Source organism: Cynoglossus semilaevis, chromosome 10 (assembly GCF_000523025.1).
Source record: "Cynoglossus semilaevis isolate Cse_v1.0 chromosome 10, Cse_v1.0, whole genome shotgun sequence".
NCBI classification, from domain to species: Eukaryota; Metazoa; Chordata; class Actinopteri; order Pleuronectiformes; family Cynoglossidae; genus Cynoglossus; species Cynoglossus semilaevis.
Window position 1 is genome coordinate 1,787,222 of NC_024316.1, and position 26,231 is coordinate 1,813,452.

General features: G+C 39.0%; 4 protein-coding genes and 1 long non-coding RNA gene across 9 annotated transcripts in view; 1 reads left to right on the forward strand and 4 right to left on the reverse strand.

The window, feature by feature from the left end:
- Positions 1-26,231, reverse strand: part of LOC103384526 (ER membrane protein complex subunit 3-like) — a 629,629-nt gene that overhangs the window by 322,341 nt on the left and 281,057 nt on the right. The gene's annotated exons all lie outside the window — the stretch shown is intronic.
- LOC103384488 (putative oxidoreductase YteT) lies at positions 687-10,669 on the reverse strand. 2 transcript variants are annotated; one of them, XM_025059666.1, is made up of 14 exons: positions 10,231-10,669; positions 9,725-9,833; positions 8,876-8,960; positions 8,708-8,781; positions 8,495-8,554; positions 8,297-8,404; positions 7,978-8,034; positions 7,742-7,872; positions 7,616-7,670; positions 7,411-7,503; positions 7,177-7,311; positions 6,475-6,576; positions 6,176-6,337; positions 687-3,300 (listed from the first exon to the last, which is right to left on the reverse strand). In XM_025059666.1, exons 2-14 carry the CDS (start codon positions 9,815-9,817, stop codon positions 3,157-3,159), a joined length of 1,299 nt encoding a protein of 432 aa, XP_024915434.1. In that variant the 5' UTR covers positions 9,818-9,833; positions 10,231-10,669; the 3' UTR covers positions 687-3,156. The 2 variants fall into 2 exon arrangements, with proteins under 2 accessions (XP_024915434.1, XP_008316243.1); XM_008318021.3 differs by lacking the exon at positions 687-3,300 and adding an exon at positions 5,200-6,019 and having other exon boundaries at positions 10,231-10,385.
- On the forward strand, positions 11,069-12,573 carry LOC103384489 (uncharacterized). The gene is made up of 4 exons (XR_522111.3): positions 11,069-11,219; positions 11,451-11,537; positions 12,086-12,197; positions 12,344-12,573. It is a non-coding gene; the product is annotated as an uncharacterized LOC103384489 (long non-coding RNA).
- On the reverse strand, positions 14,133-19,766 carry LOC103384490 (protein-glutamine gamma-glutamyltransferase 2-like). The gene is made up of 15 exons (XM_008318023.3): positions 19,621-19,766; positions 19,120-19,305; positions 18,793-19,026; positions 18,558-18,676; positions 18,153-18,281; positions 17,477-17,648; positions 17,233-17,365; positions 17,007-17,110; positions 16,677-16,765; positions 16,443-16,596; positions 16,271-16,359; positions 15,439-15,622; positions 15,078-15,235; positions 14,641-14,777; positions 14,133-14,498 (listed from the first exon to the last, which is right to left on the reverse strand). The coding sequence occupies exons 1-15, from the start codon at positions 19,628-19,630 to the stop codon at positions 14,351-14,353; spliced, it is 2,046 nt and encodes a 681-aa protein (XP_008316245.1). The 5' UTR covers positions 19,631-19,766; the 3' UTR covers positions 14,133-14,350.
- LOC103384491 (protein-glutamine gamma-glutamyltransferase 2-like) lies at positions 20,450-26,075 on the reverse strand. Of its 2 annotated transcripts, none has more exons than XM_025059659.1 (15): positions 25,923-26,075; positions 25,421-25,606; positions 25,094-25,327; positions 24,859-24,977; positions 24,479-24,607; positions 24,136-24,307; positions 23,895-24,024; positions 23,669-23,772; positions 23,228-23,316; positions 22,994-23,147; positions 22,822-22,910; positions 21,990-22,173; positions 21,629-21,786; positions 21,206-21,370; positions 20,450-21,108 (listed from the first exon to the last, which is right to left on the reverse strand). In XM_025059659.1, the coding sequence occupies exons 1-15, from the start codon at positions 25,930-25,932 to the stop codon at positions 21,016-21,018; spliced, it is 2,016 nt and encodes a 671-aa protein (XP_024915427.1). In that variant the 5' UTR covers positions 25,933-26,075; the 3' UTR covers positions 20,450-21,015. The 2 variants fall into 2 exon arrangements, with proteins under 2 accessions (XP_024915427.1, XP_008316246.1); XM_008318024.3 differs by having other exon boundaries at positions 21,234-21,370; positions 25,923-26,073.

Sequence of the window (26,231 nt, forward strand, 5' to 3'; positions counted from 1 at the left end):
CTAATCTACTGTAGCTCTGGGTGATCTGGACATGAAGTTTGATGTTCCAATTTCAACATAGAACCGAGGTATAATAGGATTTATCCAACAAATATGGCGATATATAGCACCATACAGTCACAATTGTCAAAGGTCGTCAATAGACAAATCCTTTAATAACCTTGTCTATTTCTGACTTGATTGTCGAGAGAAGCTACTGCTAATTTAAAAATATATTTCATCCTTTTACAGTATTTTCGTTTGGACATTCAACTCAAAAATCCAGATCTTTTGCCCAGCCACAGACCCAAACATTTCCTGCTCTTTACCTCTCCGTAGTGGGTCAGTGGTCTTTGGAGGGTGCTGCTGGTGACCCAGGATGCACAGGGCTGTGGGGGTTGTTGTCGGGGTGGGCCAGTCTCCCACAGGGAAGGTCAAGTCATTTCCTGCTCTGAGAGACCTCTGTCCCTCACAGATGTCAGTGCAGTCAGAAGCCCACCTCCCACATCTGCAGGCCTCCTACGCCTCACCCCGTGGCTCGAGCTTCTTTCAAACATGTGATAGATTGCTCTGATGGAACTCCCTCCTGTGACCACAAATCAAAGCCGAGGTTAAACCAGGGACCCCCTTTCATGATTTTTTTTGTTTTTATGAACACAACTTAAATTCATTCTTGAAACATCAAGTTTAAACCAAAAAGCAATGATCTTCAGGTGAAAAAGGTGCCAAACTATTTTACATCTGCCTACAAATAAATCAGAAGATAGATGTTTGCCCACCAGCCATTTAACAGCATCTCCAGCTGGAATCTAAAATAAATTAAGTAGGTGTTAACATATGTGTTCTATGGTAAATACATCTGTGTAGGTTGATGTGCTGACATGGTGACACGGGGAATTCACTTATAGAAGAACCAGCTGTGTACAAACATGTAATAGTAATTAGAGCAGTGTTACGGAGCAGACAGACAAACTCATGAGTGCTTTTAAAGTCACCATCCAATGTCCATGTTTGAGATTCACAATCCGGTAAACACAAAACTGTCATCCATGGGATGAAATGGAAAAAAATAATTCAGACATTTCAGACGTACAGTTTAAAATGTACAATTCAGGAAAAGGCTATTGTCTTCTGCTGGTATCAGTTGTGATCTACTGAGAGGTGCTGCCATTGAAATATGGACTAAAGTTGCAGTGAAAAATCCTTTGGGGAATTACTGTAAAATTCTTGGGTCCAACTGTTTCTTTGCCTCCCTGTTACCACCCACCACTTCCTCTGTGCTGACATGGAGCAGTCATGTTTGACATATTCATTTTAAAGTCAAAAGCCAAACAGAGGATGTGTTTTAGTAACAGGGGGAAGCAGGTTCATAAATGTTATGTTCTGTTAAGTTTTGTACCATTCACACAGACCATGTCGCCGCTGCTGTCTGCAGATTTATGTGTGATGTATAAAACACAGACGTTGTTTAATCTCTTTAATTTAGTGGTTTTGCGGTTTTGGGCTGACGAGTCGGAGGCGTCAGGAAGGAATCGGTCTCCTCAAATGTCTGAGTGGGCCCTGCACCACAGCCTTTGACCTCATCCTGTGAGAAGACAGCTCAGTTATCCCCATAGAACCCAAATCCACCAGGAAGAAGAGCTGAAGAATGATGTTGGTGCAGGATTTGATTGTTGGATGGATCAGAGGCCCAGAGAAACACACCGTTTCCAAACTGTTGTATAACACTATACGTACTTCTTTGAAGATGATGAACAAACACAACTGGACAGTCCTGAAAAAAAAGTCCTGATCTGACTATTATACAAGACAGCAAAGTTAAGCTGTTTCATGTATTTCCCACGGTGAAAGAAAAGATTAAATCAAGGCAGCAGGAAGAAAGTGACAAGAACAAATGCAAAGATCTGTGTGATTTAACGTCTGTGACATTGGATTTCATGGTGACAGCTTCAGCAAATGGCAGGCATAAAAAGAACATTCTTTACCCAGGATGAGCCTGGGTAATTTCCTGAGCTGAAGTTTAAGGCCTCAGTGAGGAGCCGTCCCAGCAGGACACCATTTATATTGTTGTTTGGTTTAAGTTCATCAAGATTTTCAGTTGAAATGAAGTTAGGTGAACTGAATAAGGACATTGGACTTGATGTTTCCTGCCCACGTCGTCAGTGTTGTTGACAATGACACGTTTGCTCATCATGACCTGGTCATACTGAGTAACAGTTTTCCTTTAGAATGGTTATACAAAAAGCACAATGTCAATATTAACTTTTTTCACAACCCCTTTCAGGGGTCAAAGTCGATCTGAATAGATTCACAGTATATGGACTGATTTCTCCGCAGCTCAGCAGGTCCAGGAAAATAACTTTGTTGTTTGGTTACTGGCTGTTCAGCTTTTGAGTCAATTTGTGACAAAGACTAAACAAATTCTAAAACAAACATTTCATCCTGGACTTGTGACTTATCTCACTAAATCAAACACTATTTCTATTGGACAAACGACTCAACACAGAGGTGACTACAGTGCTCTGTTTAGTGCTTGACTATTTCAGGTCACATAATGAGGTCTCTGGACTGGACTCAAACTCAAACACTGAGAGACTATATCTACACTCGGGTGTAAATCACTGAGGGATTATGTCTAAACTCTAAAATCAGACTCAAGGACTGAGAATACATGTCCAAATTCAAGACTCAAACACTAAGAATTTATGTCTAACCTCAGACTCAAACGAATCAGAACTTATGGTAAACTAAAACATGAGGTCTGTGGACTGAAACCCTGGGAATATTGGACAAGACACATTATCAAACACTGGGAGATTCAGAGGCAAACTGTCCAACAGGACGTCACTCACATGTAAACAACTGGACTGGACTCAAAGTCAACTTATGAGGACTCAGGACTTGAACCAGAACTAGGGGCTTGTGGGATCTTGGGAATGCACTTGGATGTCAGACTGAAGACTGACTTAAACTCAGTCATTAAGAGCTTGACAACACGAGTGTGTGTGTGTGTGTGTGTCATTAGTGCATGGTGCTGAGCAGCAGGATTTAGGGGGGGATGAGTCCAGCTGTGTTTTCATGGCTGGCGTCCATGTAAAACCATGGTATGTTCTCTGTTTTCATGTCTCCACAAAAACAAAGCCCAGACTCCTGAAGCATGACAGAGTCAACCCCTCTCTATCTCTCACTCCCACTCTGTGACCCTTTCCTTCTTACCTTTTCAAATCTGGCTCCATCATTTCCTGTTGAGTCACTGGCAGAGGCAGACTGCACCGTGTTTAACAGTTCACTTCTTCTCTTGCTGCCTTCCTCCTCCACTTCCTCATTTGAGGATGTCATGTAACAAAGAAGAAGAAAAAAACAGCAGTGTGACTTTGTAAGAAAATATTGAGCAGATACCACTACAATCAGAGCAGATGTAGGAGTCTCTTCCTGGAAACATGATTCATCCACTAAGTGACGTGGAGGATCAAAGGATTATTAGATCTGCAGAAACTTCATCACATCACCAGCCCCAGCAGGTCGCTAGCCATTGTTTTATTAGTAGAGGAAAAGCAGTAAAAATGAATGGAAAAAGTTCAATACAATGACTACATAAAGTCTTAGCTTAAGATGGTGGTTTGTTGCTTTGACCTAAATAACAGGGATTCATCTCAAAAGTTAAAAAAATTCTTTGAAATAAACAATTGGACAAATAAATAACTAACGATGCTACAATAAAGTTCAGATGGTGGTAGGTCGCTGCATCTTAAATGTAAACCCAACATTTTGCCATTTTGTGATCAACTGCTAAACTGGAAGGTAGCAGGCAGGAGAAGGTTACCAGATTATTTTCAAGGCATTTAAAATACCTTGAAACATAGTACACAGAGTATTTACTGTACTATGGCAACACAAGAAAACAACAACAAGAAAACTGGTCACAGATCAGCTACAACCAGATCTTTAACTAAGTGGGAGAACTTTCTTTAACTATATGTGACAATTATAGCGGTGAATTAGTTAGTATTTTGGAATCAAACTAAAGATATCCCTTAAAAATATTAGTTTAGTTATATTTGAAAAATGTTTGGTAAAAACAAGTATTTTGACTTGACAGTGTAGTTTTTTTTATATCCATTCCATACAAAAAACCTCAACACTAATTACAGGCACTAATTCCCTGGAAAATATTCCTCAACAGCTATTGGAAATTCTAGGCGTCCCATAGTAGAGTTGGAGGAAGTGATGCAGTGTTGAGGTAAGATCATGTGGGCGGTGCCACCCCGTGTGAAAGGGAGGGTTGAGGGCACGGCTTAGAGAAACGAAAGGGTTCTGTGGTGGACTGGTTGAGTCACTGAAAAATACAGCTGCTGACTCAGTTTGAAAACTTCTCCTGGAGCATGTCACTGGCCTGTAGAGAATTTGTGTGTGTGTTACTGAGAGTAAACTGGATCATTTGAGGACTAAACATTTTCACATGGCATTTCAAAGCTATGATCCTAAAGTCGATCAAATGTTGTCAAAAAAGGGAAAATGTGAGAGGGAACAAATCCAGAGTAGTTATTATGAATGACTAAAATCATTACGTCAGAAGGAAAATGCAGTGAACATCCAGTGTTTTCCTACACACCCATATTACCACAGCTCTGAAAACTATGTCAGTCAAACCATCAACGCAATGTGATCCAACTGAGAGCACAGACCCTTGGACACACTCCAGAATTAGTCATCCTGGATGTGTTGCAAGGTCCAACTCTGGTGTGTTGTTCACGTAGTAATTTAGAAGGACACCTCCCTCCATAATGGATTGTCATTACCTGATAAAGACATGAAGTACTATTCTACCTGAGTGTGATGCAATATGACTCACCCTGGGAGAATAAAAACCTGCTCCATTTAACTCACCAGTTTAAATTTAAACACAATAATAAGGTCATGAAGGAAACGCAATATATTTTTTATCATCTACCACGTCGTGTCAGGACCTGCAGTCATTACCTAACAGGAAATGAAGGCAGAGATTTAATTGTTTTCAGTAAACTGAAAATAGATCCTCCTGGTCATGTGGAGGCAGCTTTAGCACAGATCGTCAAACACACGTGGGAAACGATGCCACGCCTTGTTATAACTACCCTGTGATCTGTTACTTGATTTAAGAGACATGTATATTACAGGAGACCAGCTATGATGTACAACTTGGAGACAGGAGAACTGTCAAAAAGACCGGAGGATGACCTGTAGTTAAAGAAGCTTGAATATTTATTGTGAGGTGACCAGGATGGAGACAAATAAGTAGATCAGAGCCAGAGTTCAAACTGAAGACTATGATCTAAAATACTGGGAAGAGACACGATCACATGAGAGAAAACAAATACCATCGCAGAAAATATTAGGAATGTAGAGGGATAGAAAAAGCAGTAAGATTAAGTACAAACCAATATAAATGTATCTATTTTTCTATCTAACCATCCATCCAAGTTTATTTATTCAGTTTACGTTGAAACATATCGGAATTTCTAGTCAAATGCAATAGTGACACCTAGTGTTACAAATATGCAACTGTATGATGCTTTATCGAATAAAATTGAGATTGTTTACGAGGATAGATCCAAAAGAAAAGGTTACACTGTTTTGTGTTATTTTAAAGTAGACAGACCAGTGATATCTATTTACATTACTCTCCGTGTATTTTTACCCATCACATGGCTTCTCTTTTCTCTGTACGTGTTTTAAAGAGTTAAACATGGACTGCTGTTGTAGAAAATACAGGATTAGATGAACATTTTTCAAACACGGTAAAAATGTCTCAGTATAATATGAAAGCATTTGGTGTTTGTTGGTTGTTTTTTAGTATTTAAAAAGTGTATGTGTTACAGTGAAGTGTTCAAGATGGATTTGAATAATATCATGATCATCAGGTTTTTCATTCAAGTTTGAAGTGGTATCATTACAGTAGAACTACTCTCTCCTCCAGACGTGAAAGTTCAGCTTCAAACACCAGCAGATGGCTCTGCAGTGTCTCCTCTGGACCTGAGCGGATCATGGATGGATCATTGCTCTGGACACACACACGCGCACACACATGCACACAATTACAAACATAATCTCTGAAACACCTCAAAAAAGCCACACTTTCTGTTAAAAGTAAAAGTAGGTTCACATTTTTGACTGACAATAAATAAAAACAGTCAAAATAGTCTTGTTATGTACTCACTGCCACTGCAGATATAAATGCATCTATCAGGTAGTAATCTGCTTCACCATGTCCACTCAAACCAAAGTAACTGGGTGCATTACTAGGCGCTGTGTGCTTCGTTGATACCTGGGTCAGAAAGTCAAACACAGACACTTCATGTCCGTTGTACGATAGCTCCCCCTGTAGGAACAAACACAAGACAAACTACCATCAGTTTATTGAACTGTTTCCCCACATTGTGTTTCTTTTATAGCTGTTGTTGTTATAACTGTTGATTTTGTTTTCTTCTCTGTGGATCACATTCATTTGAGTCCTACCATGCTGCCATAAATGGTGGTTTTTCGCTGACACATTTCCTTAGTGAAGGCAACCATTGAAAAAGCTGCAGTCACGCCTCCTTCAAACTCCATGTTAACAACCTGCACAAAGAGTAAGTAAAAAGATGAGACTTGACAACGTGTTATACAGACACTAGTATACAGCCACAACTTCACAGACAAATACATTTGAATTTGAGTTATTAGAACTATCCATACTATGTAACGCAATCGGAATAAAAATTACAAAAACAAAACACAGTGAAGAATTTATACTTTGGTTTAGGACACTGAAATTCAAATCACAAGTTATTGTATAAGGGCTTTATATTTTATATAATAACAACAGTCTGAAAAAACATCAGGCATACATTTTGTCATATAAACTTCCACGTAAGACTGTTTTAAATATAAATTCTTTTTTAACACTACAAGGCTCAGGACTATTTTCCCCTTCTGATTATGTTGAGTTTTGTTTTTTTTAAATAAACTTTTTTATTTAAATAAAAAAAAATTCTTGTTGTCAGACAAACAATTTAATCTTTTCCACAACTAATTTACAGTAAAAGGTTGTACAATTTTGTGACTGATGTTTGTCAATATGAGAAGAACAGCCATGAATCCATATGTTATCAGAAGTAAAACCATGGTCTAAATACAATCATTGTATTGTGCTTTTATGTTTAATTGTTTCAGCGTTACCTGATTACTGCAGACATCATTGTCACACTCGTAAACACAACGTCCATACGGCCCAGTCTTCAAAGCCTCGGTCACTGACTCGATGTCTGGCAAAGAGTTTTTACAGATGACAGACACTGGCCAGCCTGTGTGTCCCTACAACACACACACACTATGCTGAAAGTGATGTATTACAACTCAAGTATCATGTCCAGAAATGGACCAGTGGACAATAAATTAAAGGAGACCGTTTACCTGCTTCACTCTGGCCAGGTAGATTTTACGTGCAGAATATGGACAGTCATTTTCTATGGAACAGTCCAGGCAGCGATCTGCTGCTCCTGGTGGCTGACATAGGAATAAACATTGTAATATATACAGTTGTTATAGAGTACAGATAGATGTTTAGCTGGCGTACAAAAACTGAAGCAATTGACAGGATAAACATGTCACACTGTACCTTTTTATCATTTCTGAAGTGAGAGAGGGATCCAAAGGATGAAACTTTCACACACCTGCGCAAACTGTTGTTTTAATGTGTGTGTGCACAAACTAAGACAACAAATGACAACAAATTATGTCTCACCTACGAGCTCCAACCCAGTTATGTATCAGGTCGATGTCATGGCAAGATTTAGCCAAAAGTGCAAAAGAACTCTGAGCTTCATTCCTCCAGTTCCCTCGCACGAAAGAGTGAGCAAAGTGATAAAACCCCACCTGGAACAAGAGAATTTGAAAATCTTTTAATCATTATATTAGTTTGATATGTGGCTGCAGTAAAAAAAAAAAAGTTTTCGTGTGGCTTGTTAATTGTTTTCTTACTGGTTCAAAGTGTTGAATATGGATGACATCACCTATGGCTCCAGCTTCAATGAGCTCCTGAAAAAAGACAGCTTTTATTTTTTCCTAAACCCCAAAAGGACCCTTGTGAACATTTATTACTTGAACAAAAAAATAATTTATCATTAACCGATACAAAAAAACAACATCTGGATAATAAAAAAGTTTTTAAAGTTTTTTAAAAAATGTGTTCATTTTGATTGATCCTGATGTAAAACTTGAAGAGAACCCAAATAAAACCCCTGGATTTCTGTTATAAGATACATTTTCAGATATCAATTTGTGACAGAAGCCTGTTCACCTTTATCTTGTGGATGAGAGGATCATATCGCAGAACATGACCAACTGACAGAATCACCCTGCTTTGAACACAGGCCTCCACAATCAGCTTGCAGTCTTCAACAGTTGTCTGAATAGAAGAGCATGGAACATCGTTGTGTGAGGAAGACATCGATCAGGACAACACAAGACATTAAGATGTTTGCTGCTCTTTACTCACTGCCATTGGTTTCTCCAGCAGGATGTGGTAGCCTTTCCTAGCAAATGTCACTGCGGGGTCCTAGTGAAGAAAATCTAGTTTACATTTGTTATGGTGGGTTGAAAACTATAATTGGTTTGTAATAGAAAAACAAAAGTTTACTTTGCTTGTGCTGCTTGGGAAAAATTTTGAGCACTACACAAAATAAGTATTTTTATATATGTGTGCATGTACCTTATGAAGGCAGTCTGGAGTACAAATCAACACAGCATCTGCAAACTTCTCCCTTTCAGCTAAACTGAGCCAATCTAATTTTTGGGGGAAGAAATAAAATATAATCACAATTTCACACACTGAATAATAGGAAGTAAAATTAAATAATGATTACTTTAAATTATTTACCAGCAAAAACGTTTTCATCTGGAATGCTGTGTTGCTGCTGAAGTTTAGAACAGGCAAATTTTCTTGGATCAGCAACTCCCACCACCTGGGGTGATGAAAAGAATGCAGCATTGTCTTAAACAAAGAAGAAGAGACAGGAGGCATTCAAGAATCCAATCCTATCCATAATCCCAGCTAGAACCTCGACATCTTAAATTTTGCCATCTCCAGCTCACACCAATCCTGTGTTAAAATATATCCTTTTTCTATTAATTGTCATTTTGAATAACCATGTTCAGCCAGCTGTGGACACTGCACCCTGTCTTAGCCATCACAGTGAATCACACTGACTTTCAAAAACAATTCCTAATCTGGCAACAGAGATAAGCTCGCTGAGGGGGCAGCTTGAGAAAGAAGAGTCTGAGACACTGAACAGAGTGAGGGCATTCATTTGTCCTTCTGCTTCGTCAACATCACACATGCAACTGCTTGTGAGTATTGACCTCTAGAGAGGGAGACACAATCCGTTCGTGGTGACTTGTAAATGCACTGTTGAACAATTAAAGTTGTTTGCTTATTTCACATTTATAGTGATTTATCATTAATATTGTCTTCATTGACTGTGTCCCTCAAACACGCACACGGGACGAGTTGGGTCCTGCCGCCCAATGGTTGAGGGACAGCGAACGCCAACAAATGTTAATATTTGTTAGTCCACAGCAGACTTTCACCTTTACTCTCATACTCTCTTTAGAGCAGTGACCGTCTTTGAGGTCAGCTTCATTTTATTTTATACAGTCAATCATTACCACACCACAGCAACTATACTGAACTGAATTTGCGGGAAAACTGTGTGCCAGTTGCCCTGACCTTCATGAGTTCAGGATGGATGGAAGCATACTTGGAGTAGATCTCCCCTCGACATCCTGCTCCCACCACGATGACACGAACAGGAGATGTCATACTGGCACCCTGTGAACTGTAGGAAAGAAACTCTTAAAACGTTTTATTTCAAAGTATTTTGTTGGTACTGAGCATTTCGGATGCTATGCTTCTCCTTTCTTTCTCTGAACATAAGCAGAACATGCAATAAAACACCCACCTATTCGCCCCCGTTCCGTGGTTCAACTTTGCCAATGCAGTGTTTAGCAGATGTAAGTCTCCTTAGTAGTTTTGTTGTTTGACACATTTACAGGTTATTTCCTTGCATGGCTCGAGTAAATGTCGTCTCTACAGCGTTTAATTGTAGAGACGACTGTTAATCCTTCTATTAATTAAGCCCATTAAATGAAAAAACAACATTAGTCGATTTAAACGCTTATTATTTTAATTTCCGGGTTTCTGTCAAGGTTCAAACCAAGTGTTTCATGACCTACTTCAGCCTCGTATGTCTGTCACTCCCTGCTGCTGTCAGTCTTGGTCCGCTTCAACCTAAACAACCGTGAGCTACTCATTTACTACATCTTGACTATGAGCACCACAGAATGTGAATTACTTCTTCGTCAAACGAACAAGAGCCACAATTACCACATTTTGTTATACCGCCACCCATTGGCTACTGCCGTGACATAGCTGAAAAATGCAGTTGAAAAAAATGTTACAACAAACAAAAAACCAAGGATGCATTTCCTCGCGACAGAGTCTCACCGCAGTCATAGTCACTTGACTTCACTTGTGTAATTATTACGGTTACTACTGTTTCACCGAGCTTTAGTTTACGACGTCTTTTCAAAGTAAACTTCAAGGTTATCAGAAAATACGGAATTAACATTTGTCTTTACGCGAAAGAGTGGAAAATTAGATTTACCAGAAATGCAATGTAAATTTACTTGAATTGAAAATACCCATGTTGTGGGTTAATAATACAACCTTTAATATTACACTGTAAAGGTTCCATGCTACTTTCACGTGCTATTAGAATTACGGGAAATAGGAGTTCCTGAAATGTAACGTGCATAGACGGCCTGTGCAGTGTTTGATGGTGAAACATTTCTCTTTCTGTCTCCATCACACAGACACAGACATACACAAATAAAACAACATTATTTATTTGTATTGTTTTGTATCTCTTTACATTTTTTAAATTCCATCACTCTTTGTCAAGATACTTTAATCTGCCTTTGAATCAAGGTTGTTTTGGCAAATATTTATATGTATTCGCCTTTCATCTACAGGGCAATCCTATTATGGGTTGACATTTTTCTATACGTCTGTCTTTTATCCGTGAGGTAGAACAGTTTAAAGGCATCAATGCATGTACGTAACACTATGAATTGCAGGTTTTATGTGTGTTAGTTTGAAACCACAGATTTTTATTGTAAAGTATTTCATGTTTTTCACTTGTTCTGTACCCAACATGGAAAAGGTGAGAAATTTAGATTATAAAGACACTATTTTGAACAGTAACTTGTATTTTCTCAAATATTAGTGAAACAATCCTGGTAAACTGGTAGACTAACTAATTAACCAAAGAATTAGGGTCAGTAGACTGTGGCTGTCATCAGCGGAAACTTTATTTTCAGAACACAATATAGTGTGCAGTTTACGTTTGACTAAATCAAAGTGAGCTTCATTCTAAACTAAAGGTTCATTACAGATATGTGAAATGCCATCTCACCTCATTGACCACAGCTACAGCAGAAGAGAACTCACCATGAGTGGGAGCAGCACAAACGTGACAAAGGTGAAAACGATTCACATGCACTGCCTTAAAAATTATTTGTTAGCTGTTTTAATGTAAAACATAACAGCTCTATGTGTTGCTCTGTAATGTTTGCAAATGTGTATTTTCACATGCCCTGAGTGATAAGAAAGCATAGTAGGGGTTAAAAACCAACACTATTAACGTTGAGCCGGTAACATTAGGACCAAAATATGGGTTGTGGAGAAAACAGTGAGCAACACGTTGTTGCTACCAGGAAGCACTGGTGTAAAGGGTCAGATTTGGAATTTAACCTCCACACTTTGGGAAACCTCAGGAACGTATTGCAGTGGAAAACTAAGCTAGTACCAATGCACTGTTATTAAGGGGCCCATGCACTGTTATTAAGGCTATTAAAATAAGACATAGGCAATATTGTTTAATAATATAGACAGACAGGCAAACAGAGAAAGTTTGTAGTTCCAAATTTACAACAAATTATGCTATATTAAAAATCATTTTACAATGTTGTTTAACACCTCTGTGCATTTTCCTCACACGCTTGTGAACATGGACCCGCACCCCTCCAGAGGCTCACGGGAGCATCAACAGAAAGAGCGCTTTCATGGTGCTGCTGTCCAGTCAGACAAGAGCCCCAGTCACCAGCATGTCACATCTCATCAGGAGAATGTTCTTTCATAGGTTAGTATGGGACCATGTGAATCCAAATTATGGGAGTTTACCTGGGATCACATTCATGAGGCTTAATGAGGTTTTATATATAATTAACCCATTTTATTGCTGCAAAACATTTTATAGTCTGTCTGAACTCTCTCCTCTGCCTACAGAATGTCTTCATTTGTCCACACCACTGATCTGGCCTCTGTAGACTATAGCGCAGCCATTTGCATTTCTGCAGGGATCAAAAACATCTACCGATAGACTGTTGAAATGAAATGTGGAGCTGTGAATGTCTTGTATGAACCTTACACACATCGGACCAGCCAGAATGGGATCAATTTCTTGTTAGCTAAATGTCTTTTTATCTCATTTCTTTTCAGATGCAATGAGATATCATGTTTAAGACTCATTGTAAAAAAAATTTAAATTTTTTTTACTTAATACCTCAAACTTAAATTTTATTTCATTTTTTTTACTTAATACCTCAAACTTAATAAAACTACCTCATTTTGTATAAATTGAACTAGTAATTTATTTTTCTTATATTTTATTGCCTACATTTTTTCTTTTTTCTTAAGCTATACTGGTGTGCACAGATAATGGGTACAGATAAATTCGATTATTGGAGTTTATTGTGGATACAGTTGATTTCTTCATTCAGAGTAAATGTTTGAATGTCTCTGCAGCTGTGTTTCAGTTCAGGGTGTGTTTGTTATACCAGGTGCATTTGTCGGAGGAAAGTGGTCAAATTTTGTCACAGTACAAAAACAAATCCGTCCCAATTTTATACTTTTAGCCATTCTGTGAGCGTTGTAATCTGTACCACAGACTAAACTATGATAGCTATGGGTTGATTGGCCTGGAGTTTTTACTGGTCTCTTTAAATAAACTAAGCAGTTCAAAAATCGATTTATTGAAATATATTGTTTTTTGATACAATATGTTGTACATTTATTATTAAGTGACAAAGCCACAAAAGAATAATAGAAGTTATTACTGTTGTCTTGGCTGAAAAAAAAAGTTCTGTCCATGAGCCTCACCTTACATCACATATGTCTATATGACGGTTTTAGATACTGCTTTCCACAAACTTACTATATGCTGGGGAAATATTTCAGAAATGCACAAGCAAAGCGCAAAACATTTAAAAAAAATGTATGTTTATAATTTTCATTTCTATTTTCAGTATGGACTTTTAGTATGGACACCACACAGATGAATAGCATGATCAGATAACGATAAAAACAGTTATGTAATGTCATCAGGAAAATGTCCTGAACAAACCAGTAGATGGCGGTGTCCATCAACGTATACTTTGGTCTACAGCTTGGTTTTCAAGACCTTGTTAAATCTTGTTAAATTGAAATACCGTGAGTAAAATTAAGAGAAAATTAGTAAAACAATTTACTATTACATTCCATGACTTGCTTTTCATGCTTTTCATCCTCAGCCACGCACAAAAAGTTGCTGTTGTAACTAGGCATGTCCGATAATATCGGCCGACCGATATAATCGGCCCAATATTACCATATTTTGTAACATCCATACGAATCGTTATCGGTTTTTCGTTAACGGTTAAATTATGTGTGCTCTAAAAATAGTAGGGTGCCGCAGTGCTCTGAGGAACTTTTATTGAAACACAATTACAGAAAATCGTTTTAAACTCCTTTACTGCTCTCAACCCAGCTTCTCCAAAAACACCTTTTTTTCTCCTGTCCGCACTCTCTTTCTCATACACACCCGCGCTCTCTCCACACCTCCTCACTCCCCCTCCTATACCCGTAACTCCTTCATAACACATGAACACAGAACATTAATAACGATAAACAAGGCTCTAGTCACTAGATGACAGCTCATTTTATTAATCTATATTGATAATCAGGGGATTGTATGCATATTGCTGCTGTCTGCAACACATACAGTGGTTTGTACAGATAAATACATAAATATTACCAGGCACTCAATAGTATTGTAATTCTGTCCTCTAGGGGGCAGAAAATAATTAGATAAGAAACACTGTTTTAACCAATCACCATAGTTAGCTCTACTGCCCGGCTATATCGTTATCAGTTGATATCAGAATCAGAAATTAGGTGTTTGGACAATATCGGCATATCGGATATTGGCAAAAAGTTAATATCGGCCATCTCTAGTTGTCTGACCCACAGATGGACTCAGTCCATCACTTCAACATTGGCAAATCCCATGATGTTCTTCAGTTTATCACTGTTAAAATTCACCAGCAGCAGAGTGGAGCCAACGATGGTGGGTCTCAACACAACACTGCCTTTGGCTTCTTCTTTTGCACTCACATCTCCAACGCTGCACAAAAAACGTAATAATATTAATAAATGAAATAGTTAGCTGCATGTTTACCCTGATTGTTATATTACACTGCCATATTAGAACAAAAAAATGAACATTTAACAATTTTGCTGATAAAACATGGACAGACAGGACATACCTCACTAATATGGATTTCCCTTTTGTAAGGCCGATGCCCCCTACGGTGAAGCTGCAGTTCTTCAGTGGCTCTGGTAAAGTATTTTTTATTCTCAGCTCTGCAGTCACTGGCTTATTCACTCTGGCCCGTCCCATCAGCTGCAGAGACAGACTCAGGTTAACATGATAGTGTTTTTTATCATTATGCATTTTCAGCTCACCTCATATACCTGACCAATAATATCACCCACCTAGACGCACATGTCTTTGTTTTCTTTTGTGTTTAAAGCTCCAGGTAAACTGTCTTAGACTTACTGATGTTAGAGCCAGTTATTAGAGACATTTGGACACTCTTAATTGGTCATTAAATTAGGTATGCTGAGTATCTTATCACTTTTACTGAGTTGGTTATGTTCAATAGAATTGACAAATCCACACACACACACCAGTCAGTCATACCTTGATCTCTACTTCTGGCTCGTCCAGTACGATGGTCTTTTCTGCCTTGTGGTAGTTGGATGATTCATCAAAGGTGATGCTGGACACCTGGATCATCAGGTCTGATGTGATCACTGGACCATAGGTGTCATACATCAGTCTGAGGGGAAGGCGTCTTTCTGCATTTTAAACATGGGACAGTTTTTAAGGCCATGCAACCAGACACAGGTTTTTGACTCTATATTAAGCAGGTTAAGATGTGGAATGTGATAGTACTTATTCCAACCCTAACCCAAACACATAGTATAATGATATGATCTTCTTTGTAAGGACAGCTTAGTCAAATATAAGACAACACAGAGTGCTTTCTCTGGGATCAAACCTTCTCCAGGTGGCACCTCTAGTTTGCCTGAAGCGTATCCACAGGGCTTTCCTCGTTTGCCATTGTATTGCACAGCTTTGGCGAAGATCTTTACATTGCAGGTTTTGGACTCCATGTTGTTATTTTTAAGCAGAGCATAGACGTCAAAGTCTGATCCCATGACCATGTTGTCAATAAGCTTGATCTAAAAATAAACATATACACAAAACATAATAAGTGTCAATTGGCAGTGGTTCTCTGATGGCACAGTTTTTAATCATCTTCTTTATGAATTGTTTTCAAATGTAATCCCTGGATTCGATAACAATAAAGAAACCAAATGTTTGATATTAATAAGAATCGTTCTTTTTCTCCATTAATAAACAGTTATTTAAACGAGAGGGAAAATAATCCATAAAAACTGGGAATTGAAAATAAAGGTTGGATTACAACCAACAACTTGGTAAATATGCTCAGCAGTAATTGTTTACCATTATTTTTACCAACAGCAGCCAATATAACAGATATCACAGTTGTGTAGGAGATACAACCTGCTGTCATTAAAATAACTGTGACATTGGGCTATGGTTATATTATATCACTCTGGGTTATCAGGCTTCAGTTTGAAGTCTTGTCTATTTACAGACATAAAATTCGCCAGTAAAATAAACATTTATTTGCCAGGCTGCCAGTGTGCAGTACTGCACCTGCTGTGTGCCTGTCACCTCTGACATTTTCCTCTTGTGATTAATTTGTCCTGCCAATGTTTCTGTGTGCAACACATGTATTACTTGTGTTTTATAAAATAATCACTTTAGAAACCGATGATAAAGGATTGGTTGATGTAAAATACTTTGAGGTTGAGTCCAGGTTTTTCCCCTCTCTGCTGTAGCTTGTTGTGGTGCTGGGCCTTCTCGTACACCTGCCTTTCCTTTTTTGAGCCTGAAAAGAGCGAAAAATGTCTTAAAGAACATCCAAAAACGTACAGTGAATAGTTTGCTCCTAATGCCATGGTGCTTTGCTACCTTCTGGATACTTGTACTTATGTGTGATGTCACGTCTTTCGTCTGAGCCCACAGCTTTGGTGCTGATAGAACGTCCTACTGATGAAGTGGACTCACGGACAGTCAAAATCTTCCCGGTTGACAGCTGCAGCTTTGTCACCACATCTGCATTAACCTGTTTGTCAAGTCATGTCAGATCATGAATCATAAAATCAAACATGGTCTATTTACATTAAATGTCTTTAAAAAACTGACCTCAGCAAAAACAAAGGGAGTGTCATACACTGTGGTCAGTTCTCCTTCCTTGGTGGCGGTCAGTGAGGCCGGTCCACAGCAGAAAACACCTGACACAGAAGATGTGTCAGAATATGTCAGTCATACAACACCTTTCATTATATTAAAGTACAAACATATGTTGATCAATTAACAAAAAGTATCAAAGTTTTACTTTGCTACTAATTATTTTAATAATCTTTTTTTATAATTCAAACACGTGTTTAACAAATTTAAGAACTAACTTGAGGAAAAAAAAAAATTCAATCAATCATCTGTGCAGCATTAAGTGGTTCAAATGATCTTTATTACCATTGCTTGTTTCCTGTGGCGTGGGGTCACTGATCTGCCACCCATCATACTTAATGCCCAGGTCTGGACGTGTCATCCAGCTTTCCACCCAAACATGAAAATTCCTGGAAAATAATAAACATAATAATTTGATCATTATTCTGGGCAATAATGTCAGAAAAGGCTTCAGTTTAAAACACAGACAAATTGAAAATAAGAAGAGACCCCACCCCATTTACTAACTTACCATATTGAATCACCATGAGAAATTCTTTCCCCATCAGTATTGTAGACCATTTCTATCAGTAAGTTGGCATCAACGTCATGAGCTGATCCAAAGTTAGTGACCACACGACATGGGATGCCCAGAGCTCGGGACACTGGAGGAAAACAGAGGAGACTGTTCTTCACTTTATTAATGAAACCTGTCAGTGCATGATGACGGTTTCAGAGAAGCAGATTTCAGACTATATTTTACACAGTGCCCCAACCTGTGCATGCAACGGCAGCAAATACCCAACACTGTCCATAGCGGACGGGACCACTTTCTGCCCACTGGCGCAAAATGTCCTCACTGCCGATCCATTTTGTAGGACGAACTCCATCATCTGATATCTCTCCCCAATTTCCCACCAGCACACCATTGTCATCATTACTGTTGATCTGTGGACACAGACAGAGGGTAAATGGGGCAATAAAAAGAAGAACGACTTTTGAGTAGGTGTGCTCGCTTCGAAAATGTTTCTAGGGATGTTCCATAATATCGGCCGACCGATATTATCAGCCCAATACTAGCATAGTTATGTAATATCTGTAAGAATTGTTATCAGGTTTTCCTCCGATAATGAAAAGCCGGTAACGATATGCCTGGGTTCCGACAAATCATGTGCGCTCTAAAAATAGTTCAACGCCCCAGCGCTGGTATCCGCATATCGGATACTGGAAAAAACGTAATATCGGACATCACTAAAAGATTTCAAAAGAATAGTTTGAATACGGCTTCTACTGCTCTGAGGAATTCTGATTTGTCACTTGCTCAGCATCTTAGAACCCTTAGTTTCTTTTGCTGTCTCTGTGTGACAACGGCTGCCAGAGTTAAAAAAAGAGCACAGAGATAGTGGGTTTCTGCTGAATCATGATAATCTGGGCCTCCACGTGTGAACCTACCATGGCGCTCAACACTCTGGTCACATAGACTGGATTCTTCCTTTCAGAGCAGTCTTTGTCAGCATTTGACAGAAATTTGGGATTCTCATCCAGAATCTTCAGGCATATGTCCAGGATTCCTGGTTCAAACTTCAGAAGACAAACACTAGTGAGCATCATGTAATACATAATGTTTAATTTTCATATAGTAATCTTATAGGCAGGGTCTTCTATCTTGTTTCACATAGAAGTTTCTAACTGCTAACATGTATAGATACATGCATAGTTAGTCTATAAAACAATAAGCAGGATAAAAAAAGCAGGACATTATTTAATTGATGACACCAGTAAATATTTTCCACTAAGTTCTACCAAGGTCTTCTTCAATAGTATTGGAGAAGACGTGCAATGTATAAATTCAGCCACCTGTGCAAAGTTCCAGGGTTTTCCTCTGATACGTTTGTGTGTTCCCCTGTAGACCTGCCCTGTCTGGGCCAAGACGTACTCTTGCCGTTTCTTCTCATTGCGCATGTAGACAGCATCATCTGTGAACCAGTGGAGAGGAGACATAAACTGTGTGACCTCCAAACAACCACATAACTATTCCATAAGTTCTGAGATCGTAACTACAGGACAGTTTGGGTTTTTTAGACATACTCACTGGAACACCATGCATTAAAGAGCAAAACAAACTGTCCCAAATTGGTCTCCTGTTTTCCCTGGGTGAGGGTCAAAGAATAAAGTCCTATAGGACTATCAGGGGAGGAATTGATGCACACAGACACTGTATTTCCACTGGGATCAGTTATGGCAGAAGCACTCCATTCAGTGTCCACTGTGGAGTCACCAACACTGAAGGAAACCTTTGTGTCTGATTGCCTTCTGGGTGAAGGTCCTGGGAATATGGACAAAGGAAACATTAACACACATTAACTCACGCTCCTTCATCGCACAAATATTATGAACCAGAGGTAGATGAGAAACAAACCAGTTTCAGCGATGAGAGTAAGTTTTGTCCGGCCAATTCTAAACTCTGGGCTGTCAGGTTTTAGGTACAAAATGATGGTGAAGGTTTGGCCCCTCCTGACGATCAGTCGCTCCACTCCATTCAGCTCCGTGTGATGGCTGCGGTTGTTGTTCTCAATGTTCAGATCACAACGCTGAATGTCCAAGACTGGGACAGAAAAAACGACATTGGGACAGACTGAATGCTGAAGTAGAATTTTAATGAAGACTTTGTTACTATTTGAGTACTGTCAACATGCAACGAATAAGAAGAAATCCAGTGCATCTCCATGTCATTGATGTCTGACATATCAGATGTCACTCATCATTTCTGCTCTTGATATTTCACATATTATTTTCAGTCAGCTGTAGTCAACATTCAGACTCAGAGAGAACAGAAACCTGCATTTTCTGATCCACACACTGATCCAAACCATGCATGCAACAGTGTTTGTGATGAAAAAAAAATCATTCTTCTTCTTACCGTCACTCATATTTGCAGTAAAGCTTGTCCTGTCTTGCTTTTATTTTTATTTTTATGACTCTTCGGCTGCAGTCTGTTCTCGTTGGTAGATGTTCCTGTTCTGGTCCATGAGGAGTATTTGTAGCCTGTGAAACCTGATAGGTACACCCCCATCTGGCTGTCTGGTCTTTACTTCCCTATTTTAGTTTCACTATTTAATCTAGACAGACACACGTACTTACAACACCCATTTCCTTTTTAACTCTAAAAATGAGTGTTGATTTTTTTCAGAGGTGTGCTCTCAGTACATGGTAGGGTTGGGTATTGTTGTGGAATATCTGATATGAAGTTTTTTGCCAATATGCGATTTGCAGATATTGACCAATCACTAAAATGTATTTATCTGTACAAACCACTCTATGAGTTGCTGGCACCAGCATTCTGCATAAAATCCCATTTTTATTAAAATAGATTAATTAAATGAGTTGCAATGCTGCCATCTAGTGACTTTCACTTTAATATACAGCCGTTTATCCCCAAAACTATTTTTAGGACACACATCCTTTGGTGAAACCCAGGCATTGTGTTATCGGGTTTTCATTATCGGAGGAAAAACCAATAACAATTCATACAGATATTACATAACTATGCTGATATCGGGCCAATTTATATCAGTCGGCAGATATTATTGGACATCCCTAGTATTGGTAAGCATGTCATGATTTGATTCGATTTTGCTTTTTAGTTTCAAAATCGAATTTAGTATCAATTCGATTTAATCTTGATCTAAATTCTCCAGTATCAATTCAGTATCAAGTGACAAGACACAAATAATTCATTGAGTACCAGATTTGATTAAAGATTATTATTTTACTGTAGTTGCATGTCCATATAAACAGCCAAGGTATAACTCATAGTTTTTATTGATTATAACACATTACTACACATCTAAAAATAAAGCATCAGCACAATACTAGTGCTGAACATGGTGTACAAAAGTAAAAACAAAAACAATACAGCTCCCCCACCGGCCAGGGGTGTTGTAGTGGAAAGGACTGTATAATTTATTGGCATTTATAGCGTGTGGCCACTGGGGGCATCAGTCAGAGTGTACAGGTGTTTCTTTTTAATCCTTTATTGGAGTATTACACTCTAAATTGTAGCCGTTAATGTCTGTGTGTTTCTGGGTCAACATAACTGCCAGATAGGGAACAATATATAAGGCAGACAACCACGAACATCTCACTTACTGGTTTATGAACACACACTAATAGTAAATATAATAAAATAAAAACTTTGCTTCACACACACACCAAATAGCTCACAAAAAGTAGTTGTCACAGTCTGACACTCAGACGGACTCAGTACGTCACGTCTACCTTGACTGAGCCCTTGATGTTCCTCAGTTTGTTACTATTAAATTTCACCGTCAGCACAGTGGGGCCAGCGATGGTGGGTCTGAACACAACCCTGCCTTTGGCTTCCTTGTTTGCACCCACATCTCCAACGCTGCAATAAAAAATAAATAAAATAGTTATGGCCATGTTTCATTATAACTGTAATAATACACTGCCATATTAGAACTAATTAAAGAAACATTTAGCACCGATTGGATGTGGACAGACAGGACATACATCACTGAACTGGATCTCCTACATGCAAGCCTCCTGCCCCCTACAGTGAAGCTGCAGTTCTTCAGTGGCTCTGGTAAAGTATTTTTTATTCTCAGCTCTGCAGTCACTGGCTTATTCACTCTGGCCCGTCCCATCAGCTGCAGAGACAGACTCAGGTTAACATGTTAGGGGTTTTTATCAATATGCATTTTTCAGGTTGTTTTTCTTACACATCGTATACGTGACTAATAATATCAACTACCTAGACTATGTAGAATTGACAAATCCACTTTAATTAAAATGTAAATATCCACCACACCCTTTAGGCTCCAGAGCCAGAAACAGGACACAGGACTGACTGGCTACTAATTACACAATCGTGCGATACAGACTTGGCTCTCACCAGTCAGTCATACCTTGATCTCTACTTCTGGCTCGTCCAGTACGATGGTCTTTTCTGCCCTGTGGTAGTTGGATGATTCATCAAAGGTGATGCTGGACACCTGGATCATCAGGTCTGATGTGATCACTGGACCATAGGTGTCATACATCAGTCTGAGGGGAAGGCGTCTTTCTGCATTTTAAACATGGGACAGTTTTTAAGGCCATGCAACCAGACACAGGTTTTTGACTCTATATTAAGCAGGTTAAGATGTGGAATGTGATAGTACTTATTCCAACCCTAACCCAAACACATAGTATAATGATATGATCTTCTTTGTAAGGACAGCTTAGTCAAATATAAGACAACACAGAGTGCTTTCTCTGGGATCAAACCTTCTCCAGGTGGCACCTCTAGTTTGCCTGAAGCGTATCCACAGGGCTTTCCTCGTTTGCCATTGTATTGCACAGCTTTGGCGAAGATCTTTACATTGCAGGTTTTGGACTCCATGCTGTTATTTTTAAGCAGAGCATAGACGTCAAAGTCTGATCCCATGACCATGTTGTCAATAAGCTTGATCTAAAAATAAACATATACACAAAACATAATAAGTGTCAATTGGCAGTGGTTCTCTGATGGCACAGTTTTTAATCATCTTCTTTATGAATTGTTGTCAAATGTAATCCCTGGATTCGATAACAATAAAGAAACCAAATGTTTGATATTAATAAGAATCGTTCTTTTTCTCCATTAATAAACAGTTATTTAAACGAGAGGGAAAATAATCCATAAAAACTGGGAATTGAAAATAAAGGTTGGATTACAACCAACAACTTGGTAAATATGCTCAGCAGTAATTGTTTACCATTATTTTTACCAACAGCAGCCAATATAACAGATATCACAGTTGTGTAGGAGATACAACCTGCTGTCATTAAAATAACTGTGACATTGGGCTATGGTTATATTATATCACTCTGGGTTATCAGGCTTCAGTTTGAAGTCTTGTCTATTTACAGACATAAAATTCGCCAGTAAAATAAACATTTATTTGCCAGGCTGCCAGTGTGCAGTACTGCACCTGCTGTGTGCCTGTCACCTCTGACATTTTCCTCTTGTGATTAATTTGTCCTGCCAATGTTTCTGTGTGCAACACATGTATTACTTGTGTTTTATAAAATAATCACTTTAGAAACCGATGATAAAGGATTGGTTGATGTAAAATACTTTGAGGTTGAGTCCAGGTTTTTCCCCTCTCTGCTGTAGCTTGTTGTGGTGCTGGGCCTTCTCGTACACCTGCCTTTCCTTTTTTGAGCCTGAAAAGAGCGAAAAATGTCTTAAAGAACATCCAAAAACGTACAGTGAATAGTTTGCTCCTAATGCCATGGTGCTTTGCTACCTTCTGGATACTTGTACTTATGTGTGATGTCACGTCTTTCGTCTGAGCCCACAGCTTTGGTGCTGATAGAACGTCCTACTGATGAAGTGGACTCACGGACAGTCAAAATCTTCCCGGTTGACAGCTGCAGCTTTGTCACCACATCTGCATTAACCTGTTTGTCAAGTCATGTCAGATCATGAATCATAAAATCAAACATGGTCTATTTACATTAAATGTCTTTAAAAAACTGACCTCAGCAAAAACAAAGGGAGTGTCATACACTGTGGTCAGTTCTCCTTCCTTGGTGGCGGTCAGTGAGGCCGGTCCACAGCAGAAAACACCTGACACAGAAGATGTGTCAGAATATGTCAGTCATACAACACCTTTCATTATATTAAAGTACAAACATATGTTGATCAATTAACAAAAAGTAGCAAGTTTTCCTAAATTTTTTTTTTGTTAATTTGCAAAGATATGTAACAAATTCAAGTTCGAGTTTAGAGAAAGGAAAACATGTATTAACCACATATGCCTTCATGACTTGAATGACAAATGTCTTGGCTTCCTAATCTGCTGACCTGGTCACAAGTTCTGATCAGCTGCAGTGGTTAACAGTCATACAGTTGACACTGTAAAACACACTGACAATCAATCATCTGTGCAGCATTAAGTGGTTCAAATGATCTTTATTACCATTGCTTGTTTCCTGTGGCGTGGGGTCACTGATCTGCCACCCATCATACTTAATGCCCAGGTCTGGACGTGTCATCCAGCTTTCCACCCAAACATGAAAATTCCTGGAAAATAATAAACATAATAATTTGATCATTATTCTGGGCAATAATGTCAGAAAAGGCTTCAGTTTAAAACACAGACAAATTGAAAATAAGAAGAGACCCCACCCCATTTACTAACTTACCATATTGAATCATCAGAAATCAATTCTCCATCAGTATTGAAGACAAATTCTATCAGTAAGTTGGCATCAACGTCATGAGCTGATCCAAAGTTAGTGACCACACGACATGGGATGCCCAGAGCTCGGGACACTGGAGGAAAACAGAGGAGACTGTTCTTCACTTTATTAATGAAACCTGTCAGTGCATGATGACGGTTTCAGAGAAGCAGATTTCAGACTATATTTTACACAGTGCCCCAACCTGTGCATGCAACGGCAGCAAATACCCAACATTGTCCATAGCGGACGGGACCACTTTCTGCCCACTGGCGCAAAATGTCCTCACTGCCGATCCATTCTCCAGGATGAACTCCATCATCTGATATCTCTCCCCAATTTCCCACCAGCACACCATTGTCATCATTACTGTTGATCTGTGGACACAGGCAGAGGGTAAATGTGGAATCAATAATATCAGCCAACCAATATTGCTGAATCATGATAATCTGGGCTTCTCTGGGTAGTTGAGATAATGTCCATGTCCAAATGCTGCTCAAAGATATCAGTGAGAAATCTCTAGCGCCTGTTACCACGTGTGAACCTACCATGGCGCTCAACACTCTGGTCACATAGACTGGATTCTTCCTTTCAGAGCAGTCTTTGTCAGCATTTGACAGAAATTTGGGATTCTCATCCAGAATCTTCAGGCATATGTCCAGGATTCCTGGTTCAAACTTCAGAAGACAAACACTAGTGAGCATCATGTAATACATAATGTTTAATTTTCATATAGTAATCTTATAGGCAGGGTCTTCTATCTGCCTTTTTTCATATTATAGTTGCCAACTAAGCATGTATAGAAGTCTATAAAACAATAAGCAGGACATTATTTAATTGATGACACCAGTAAATATTTTCCACTAAGTTCTACCAAGGTCTTCTTCAATAGTATTGGAGAAGACGTGCAATGTATAAATTCAGCCACCTGTGCAAAGTTCCAGGGTTTTCCTCTGATACGTTTGTGTGTTCCCCTGTAGACCTGCCCTGTCTGGGCCAAGACGTACTCTTGCCGTTTCTTCTCATTGCGCATGTAGACAGCATCATCTGTGAACCAGTGGAGAGGAGACATAAACTGTGTGACCTCCAAACAACCACATAACTATTCCATAAGTTCTGAGATCGTAACTACAGGACAGTTTGGGTTTTTTAGACATACTCACTGGAACACCATGCATTAAAGAGCAAAACAAACTGTCCCAAATTGGTCTCCTGTTTTCCCTGGGTGAGGGTCAAAGAATAAAGTCCTATAGGACTATCAGGGGAGGAATTGATGCACACAGACACTGTATTTCCACTGGGATCAGTTATGGCAGAAGCACTCCATTCAGTGTCCACTGTGGAGTCACCAACACTGAAGGAAACCTTTGTGTCTGATTGCCTTCTGGGTGAAGGTCCTGGGAATATGGACAAAGGAAACATTAACACACATTAACTCACGCTCCTTCATCGCACAAATATTATGAACCAGAGGTAGATGAGAAACAAACCAGTTTCAGCGATGAGAGTAAGTTTTGTCCGGCCAATTCTAAACTCTGGGCTGTCAGGTTTTAGGTACAAAATGATGGTGAAGGTTTGGCCCCTCCTGACGATCAGTCGCTCCACTCCATTCAGCTCCGTGTGATGGCTGCGGTTGTTGTTCTCAATGTTCAGATCACAACGCTGAATGTCCAAGACTGGGACAGAAAAAACGACATTGGGACAGACTGAATGCTGAAGTAGAATTTTAATGAAGACTTTGTTACTATTTGAGTACTGTCAACATGCAACGAATAAGAAGAAATCCAGTGCATCTCCATGTCATTGATGTCTGACATATCAGATGTCACTCATCATTTCTGCTCTTGATATTTCACATATTATTTTCAGTCAGCTGTAGTCAACATTCAGACTCAGAGAGAACAGAAACCTGCATTTTCTGATCCACACACTGATCCAAACCATGCATGCAACAGTGTTTGTGATGAAAAAAAAAATCATTCTTCTTCTTACCTTTTCTCATATTTGCAGTAAAGCTTGTTCTGTCTTGCTTTTATTTTCCTTTTTCTGACACTGTTCTGTTCTCGTTGGTAGACGTTCCTGTATTTGCAGCCTTTGGCCCGTTATAAACACCCTTATCGTTTTTTAATATTTAATCTGAACAGACACAGACGTCCAACACCCATTTTCTATTTATCTCTCAAAATGTGTGTAACCTTTATCAGAGGTGTGCCGCTCTGCTGACCATCAGGCTGCTGTCCTCTCAGTGCAGCCAGCCGTGTAAATAATATTTAGATACATTTCTTGTATCAGATTGGAAAT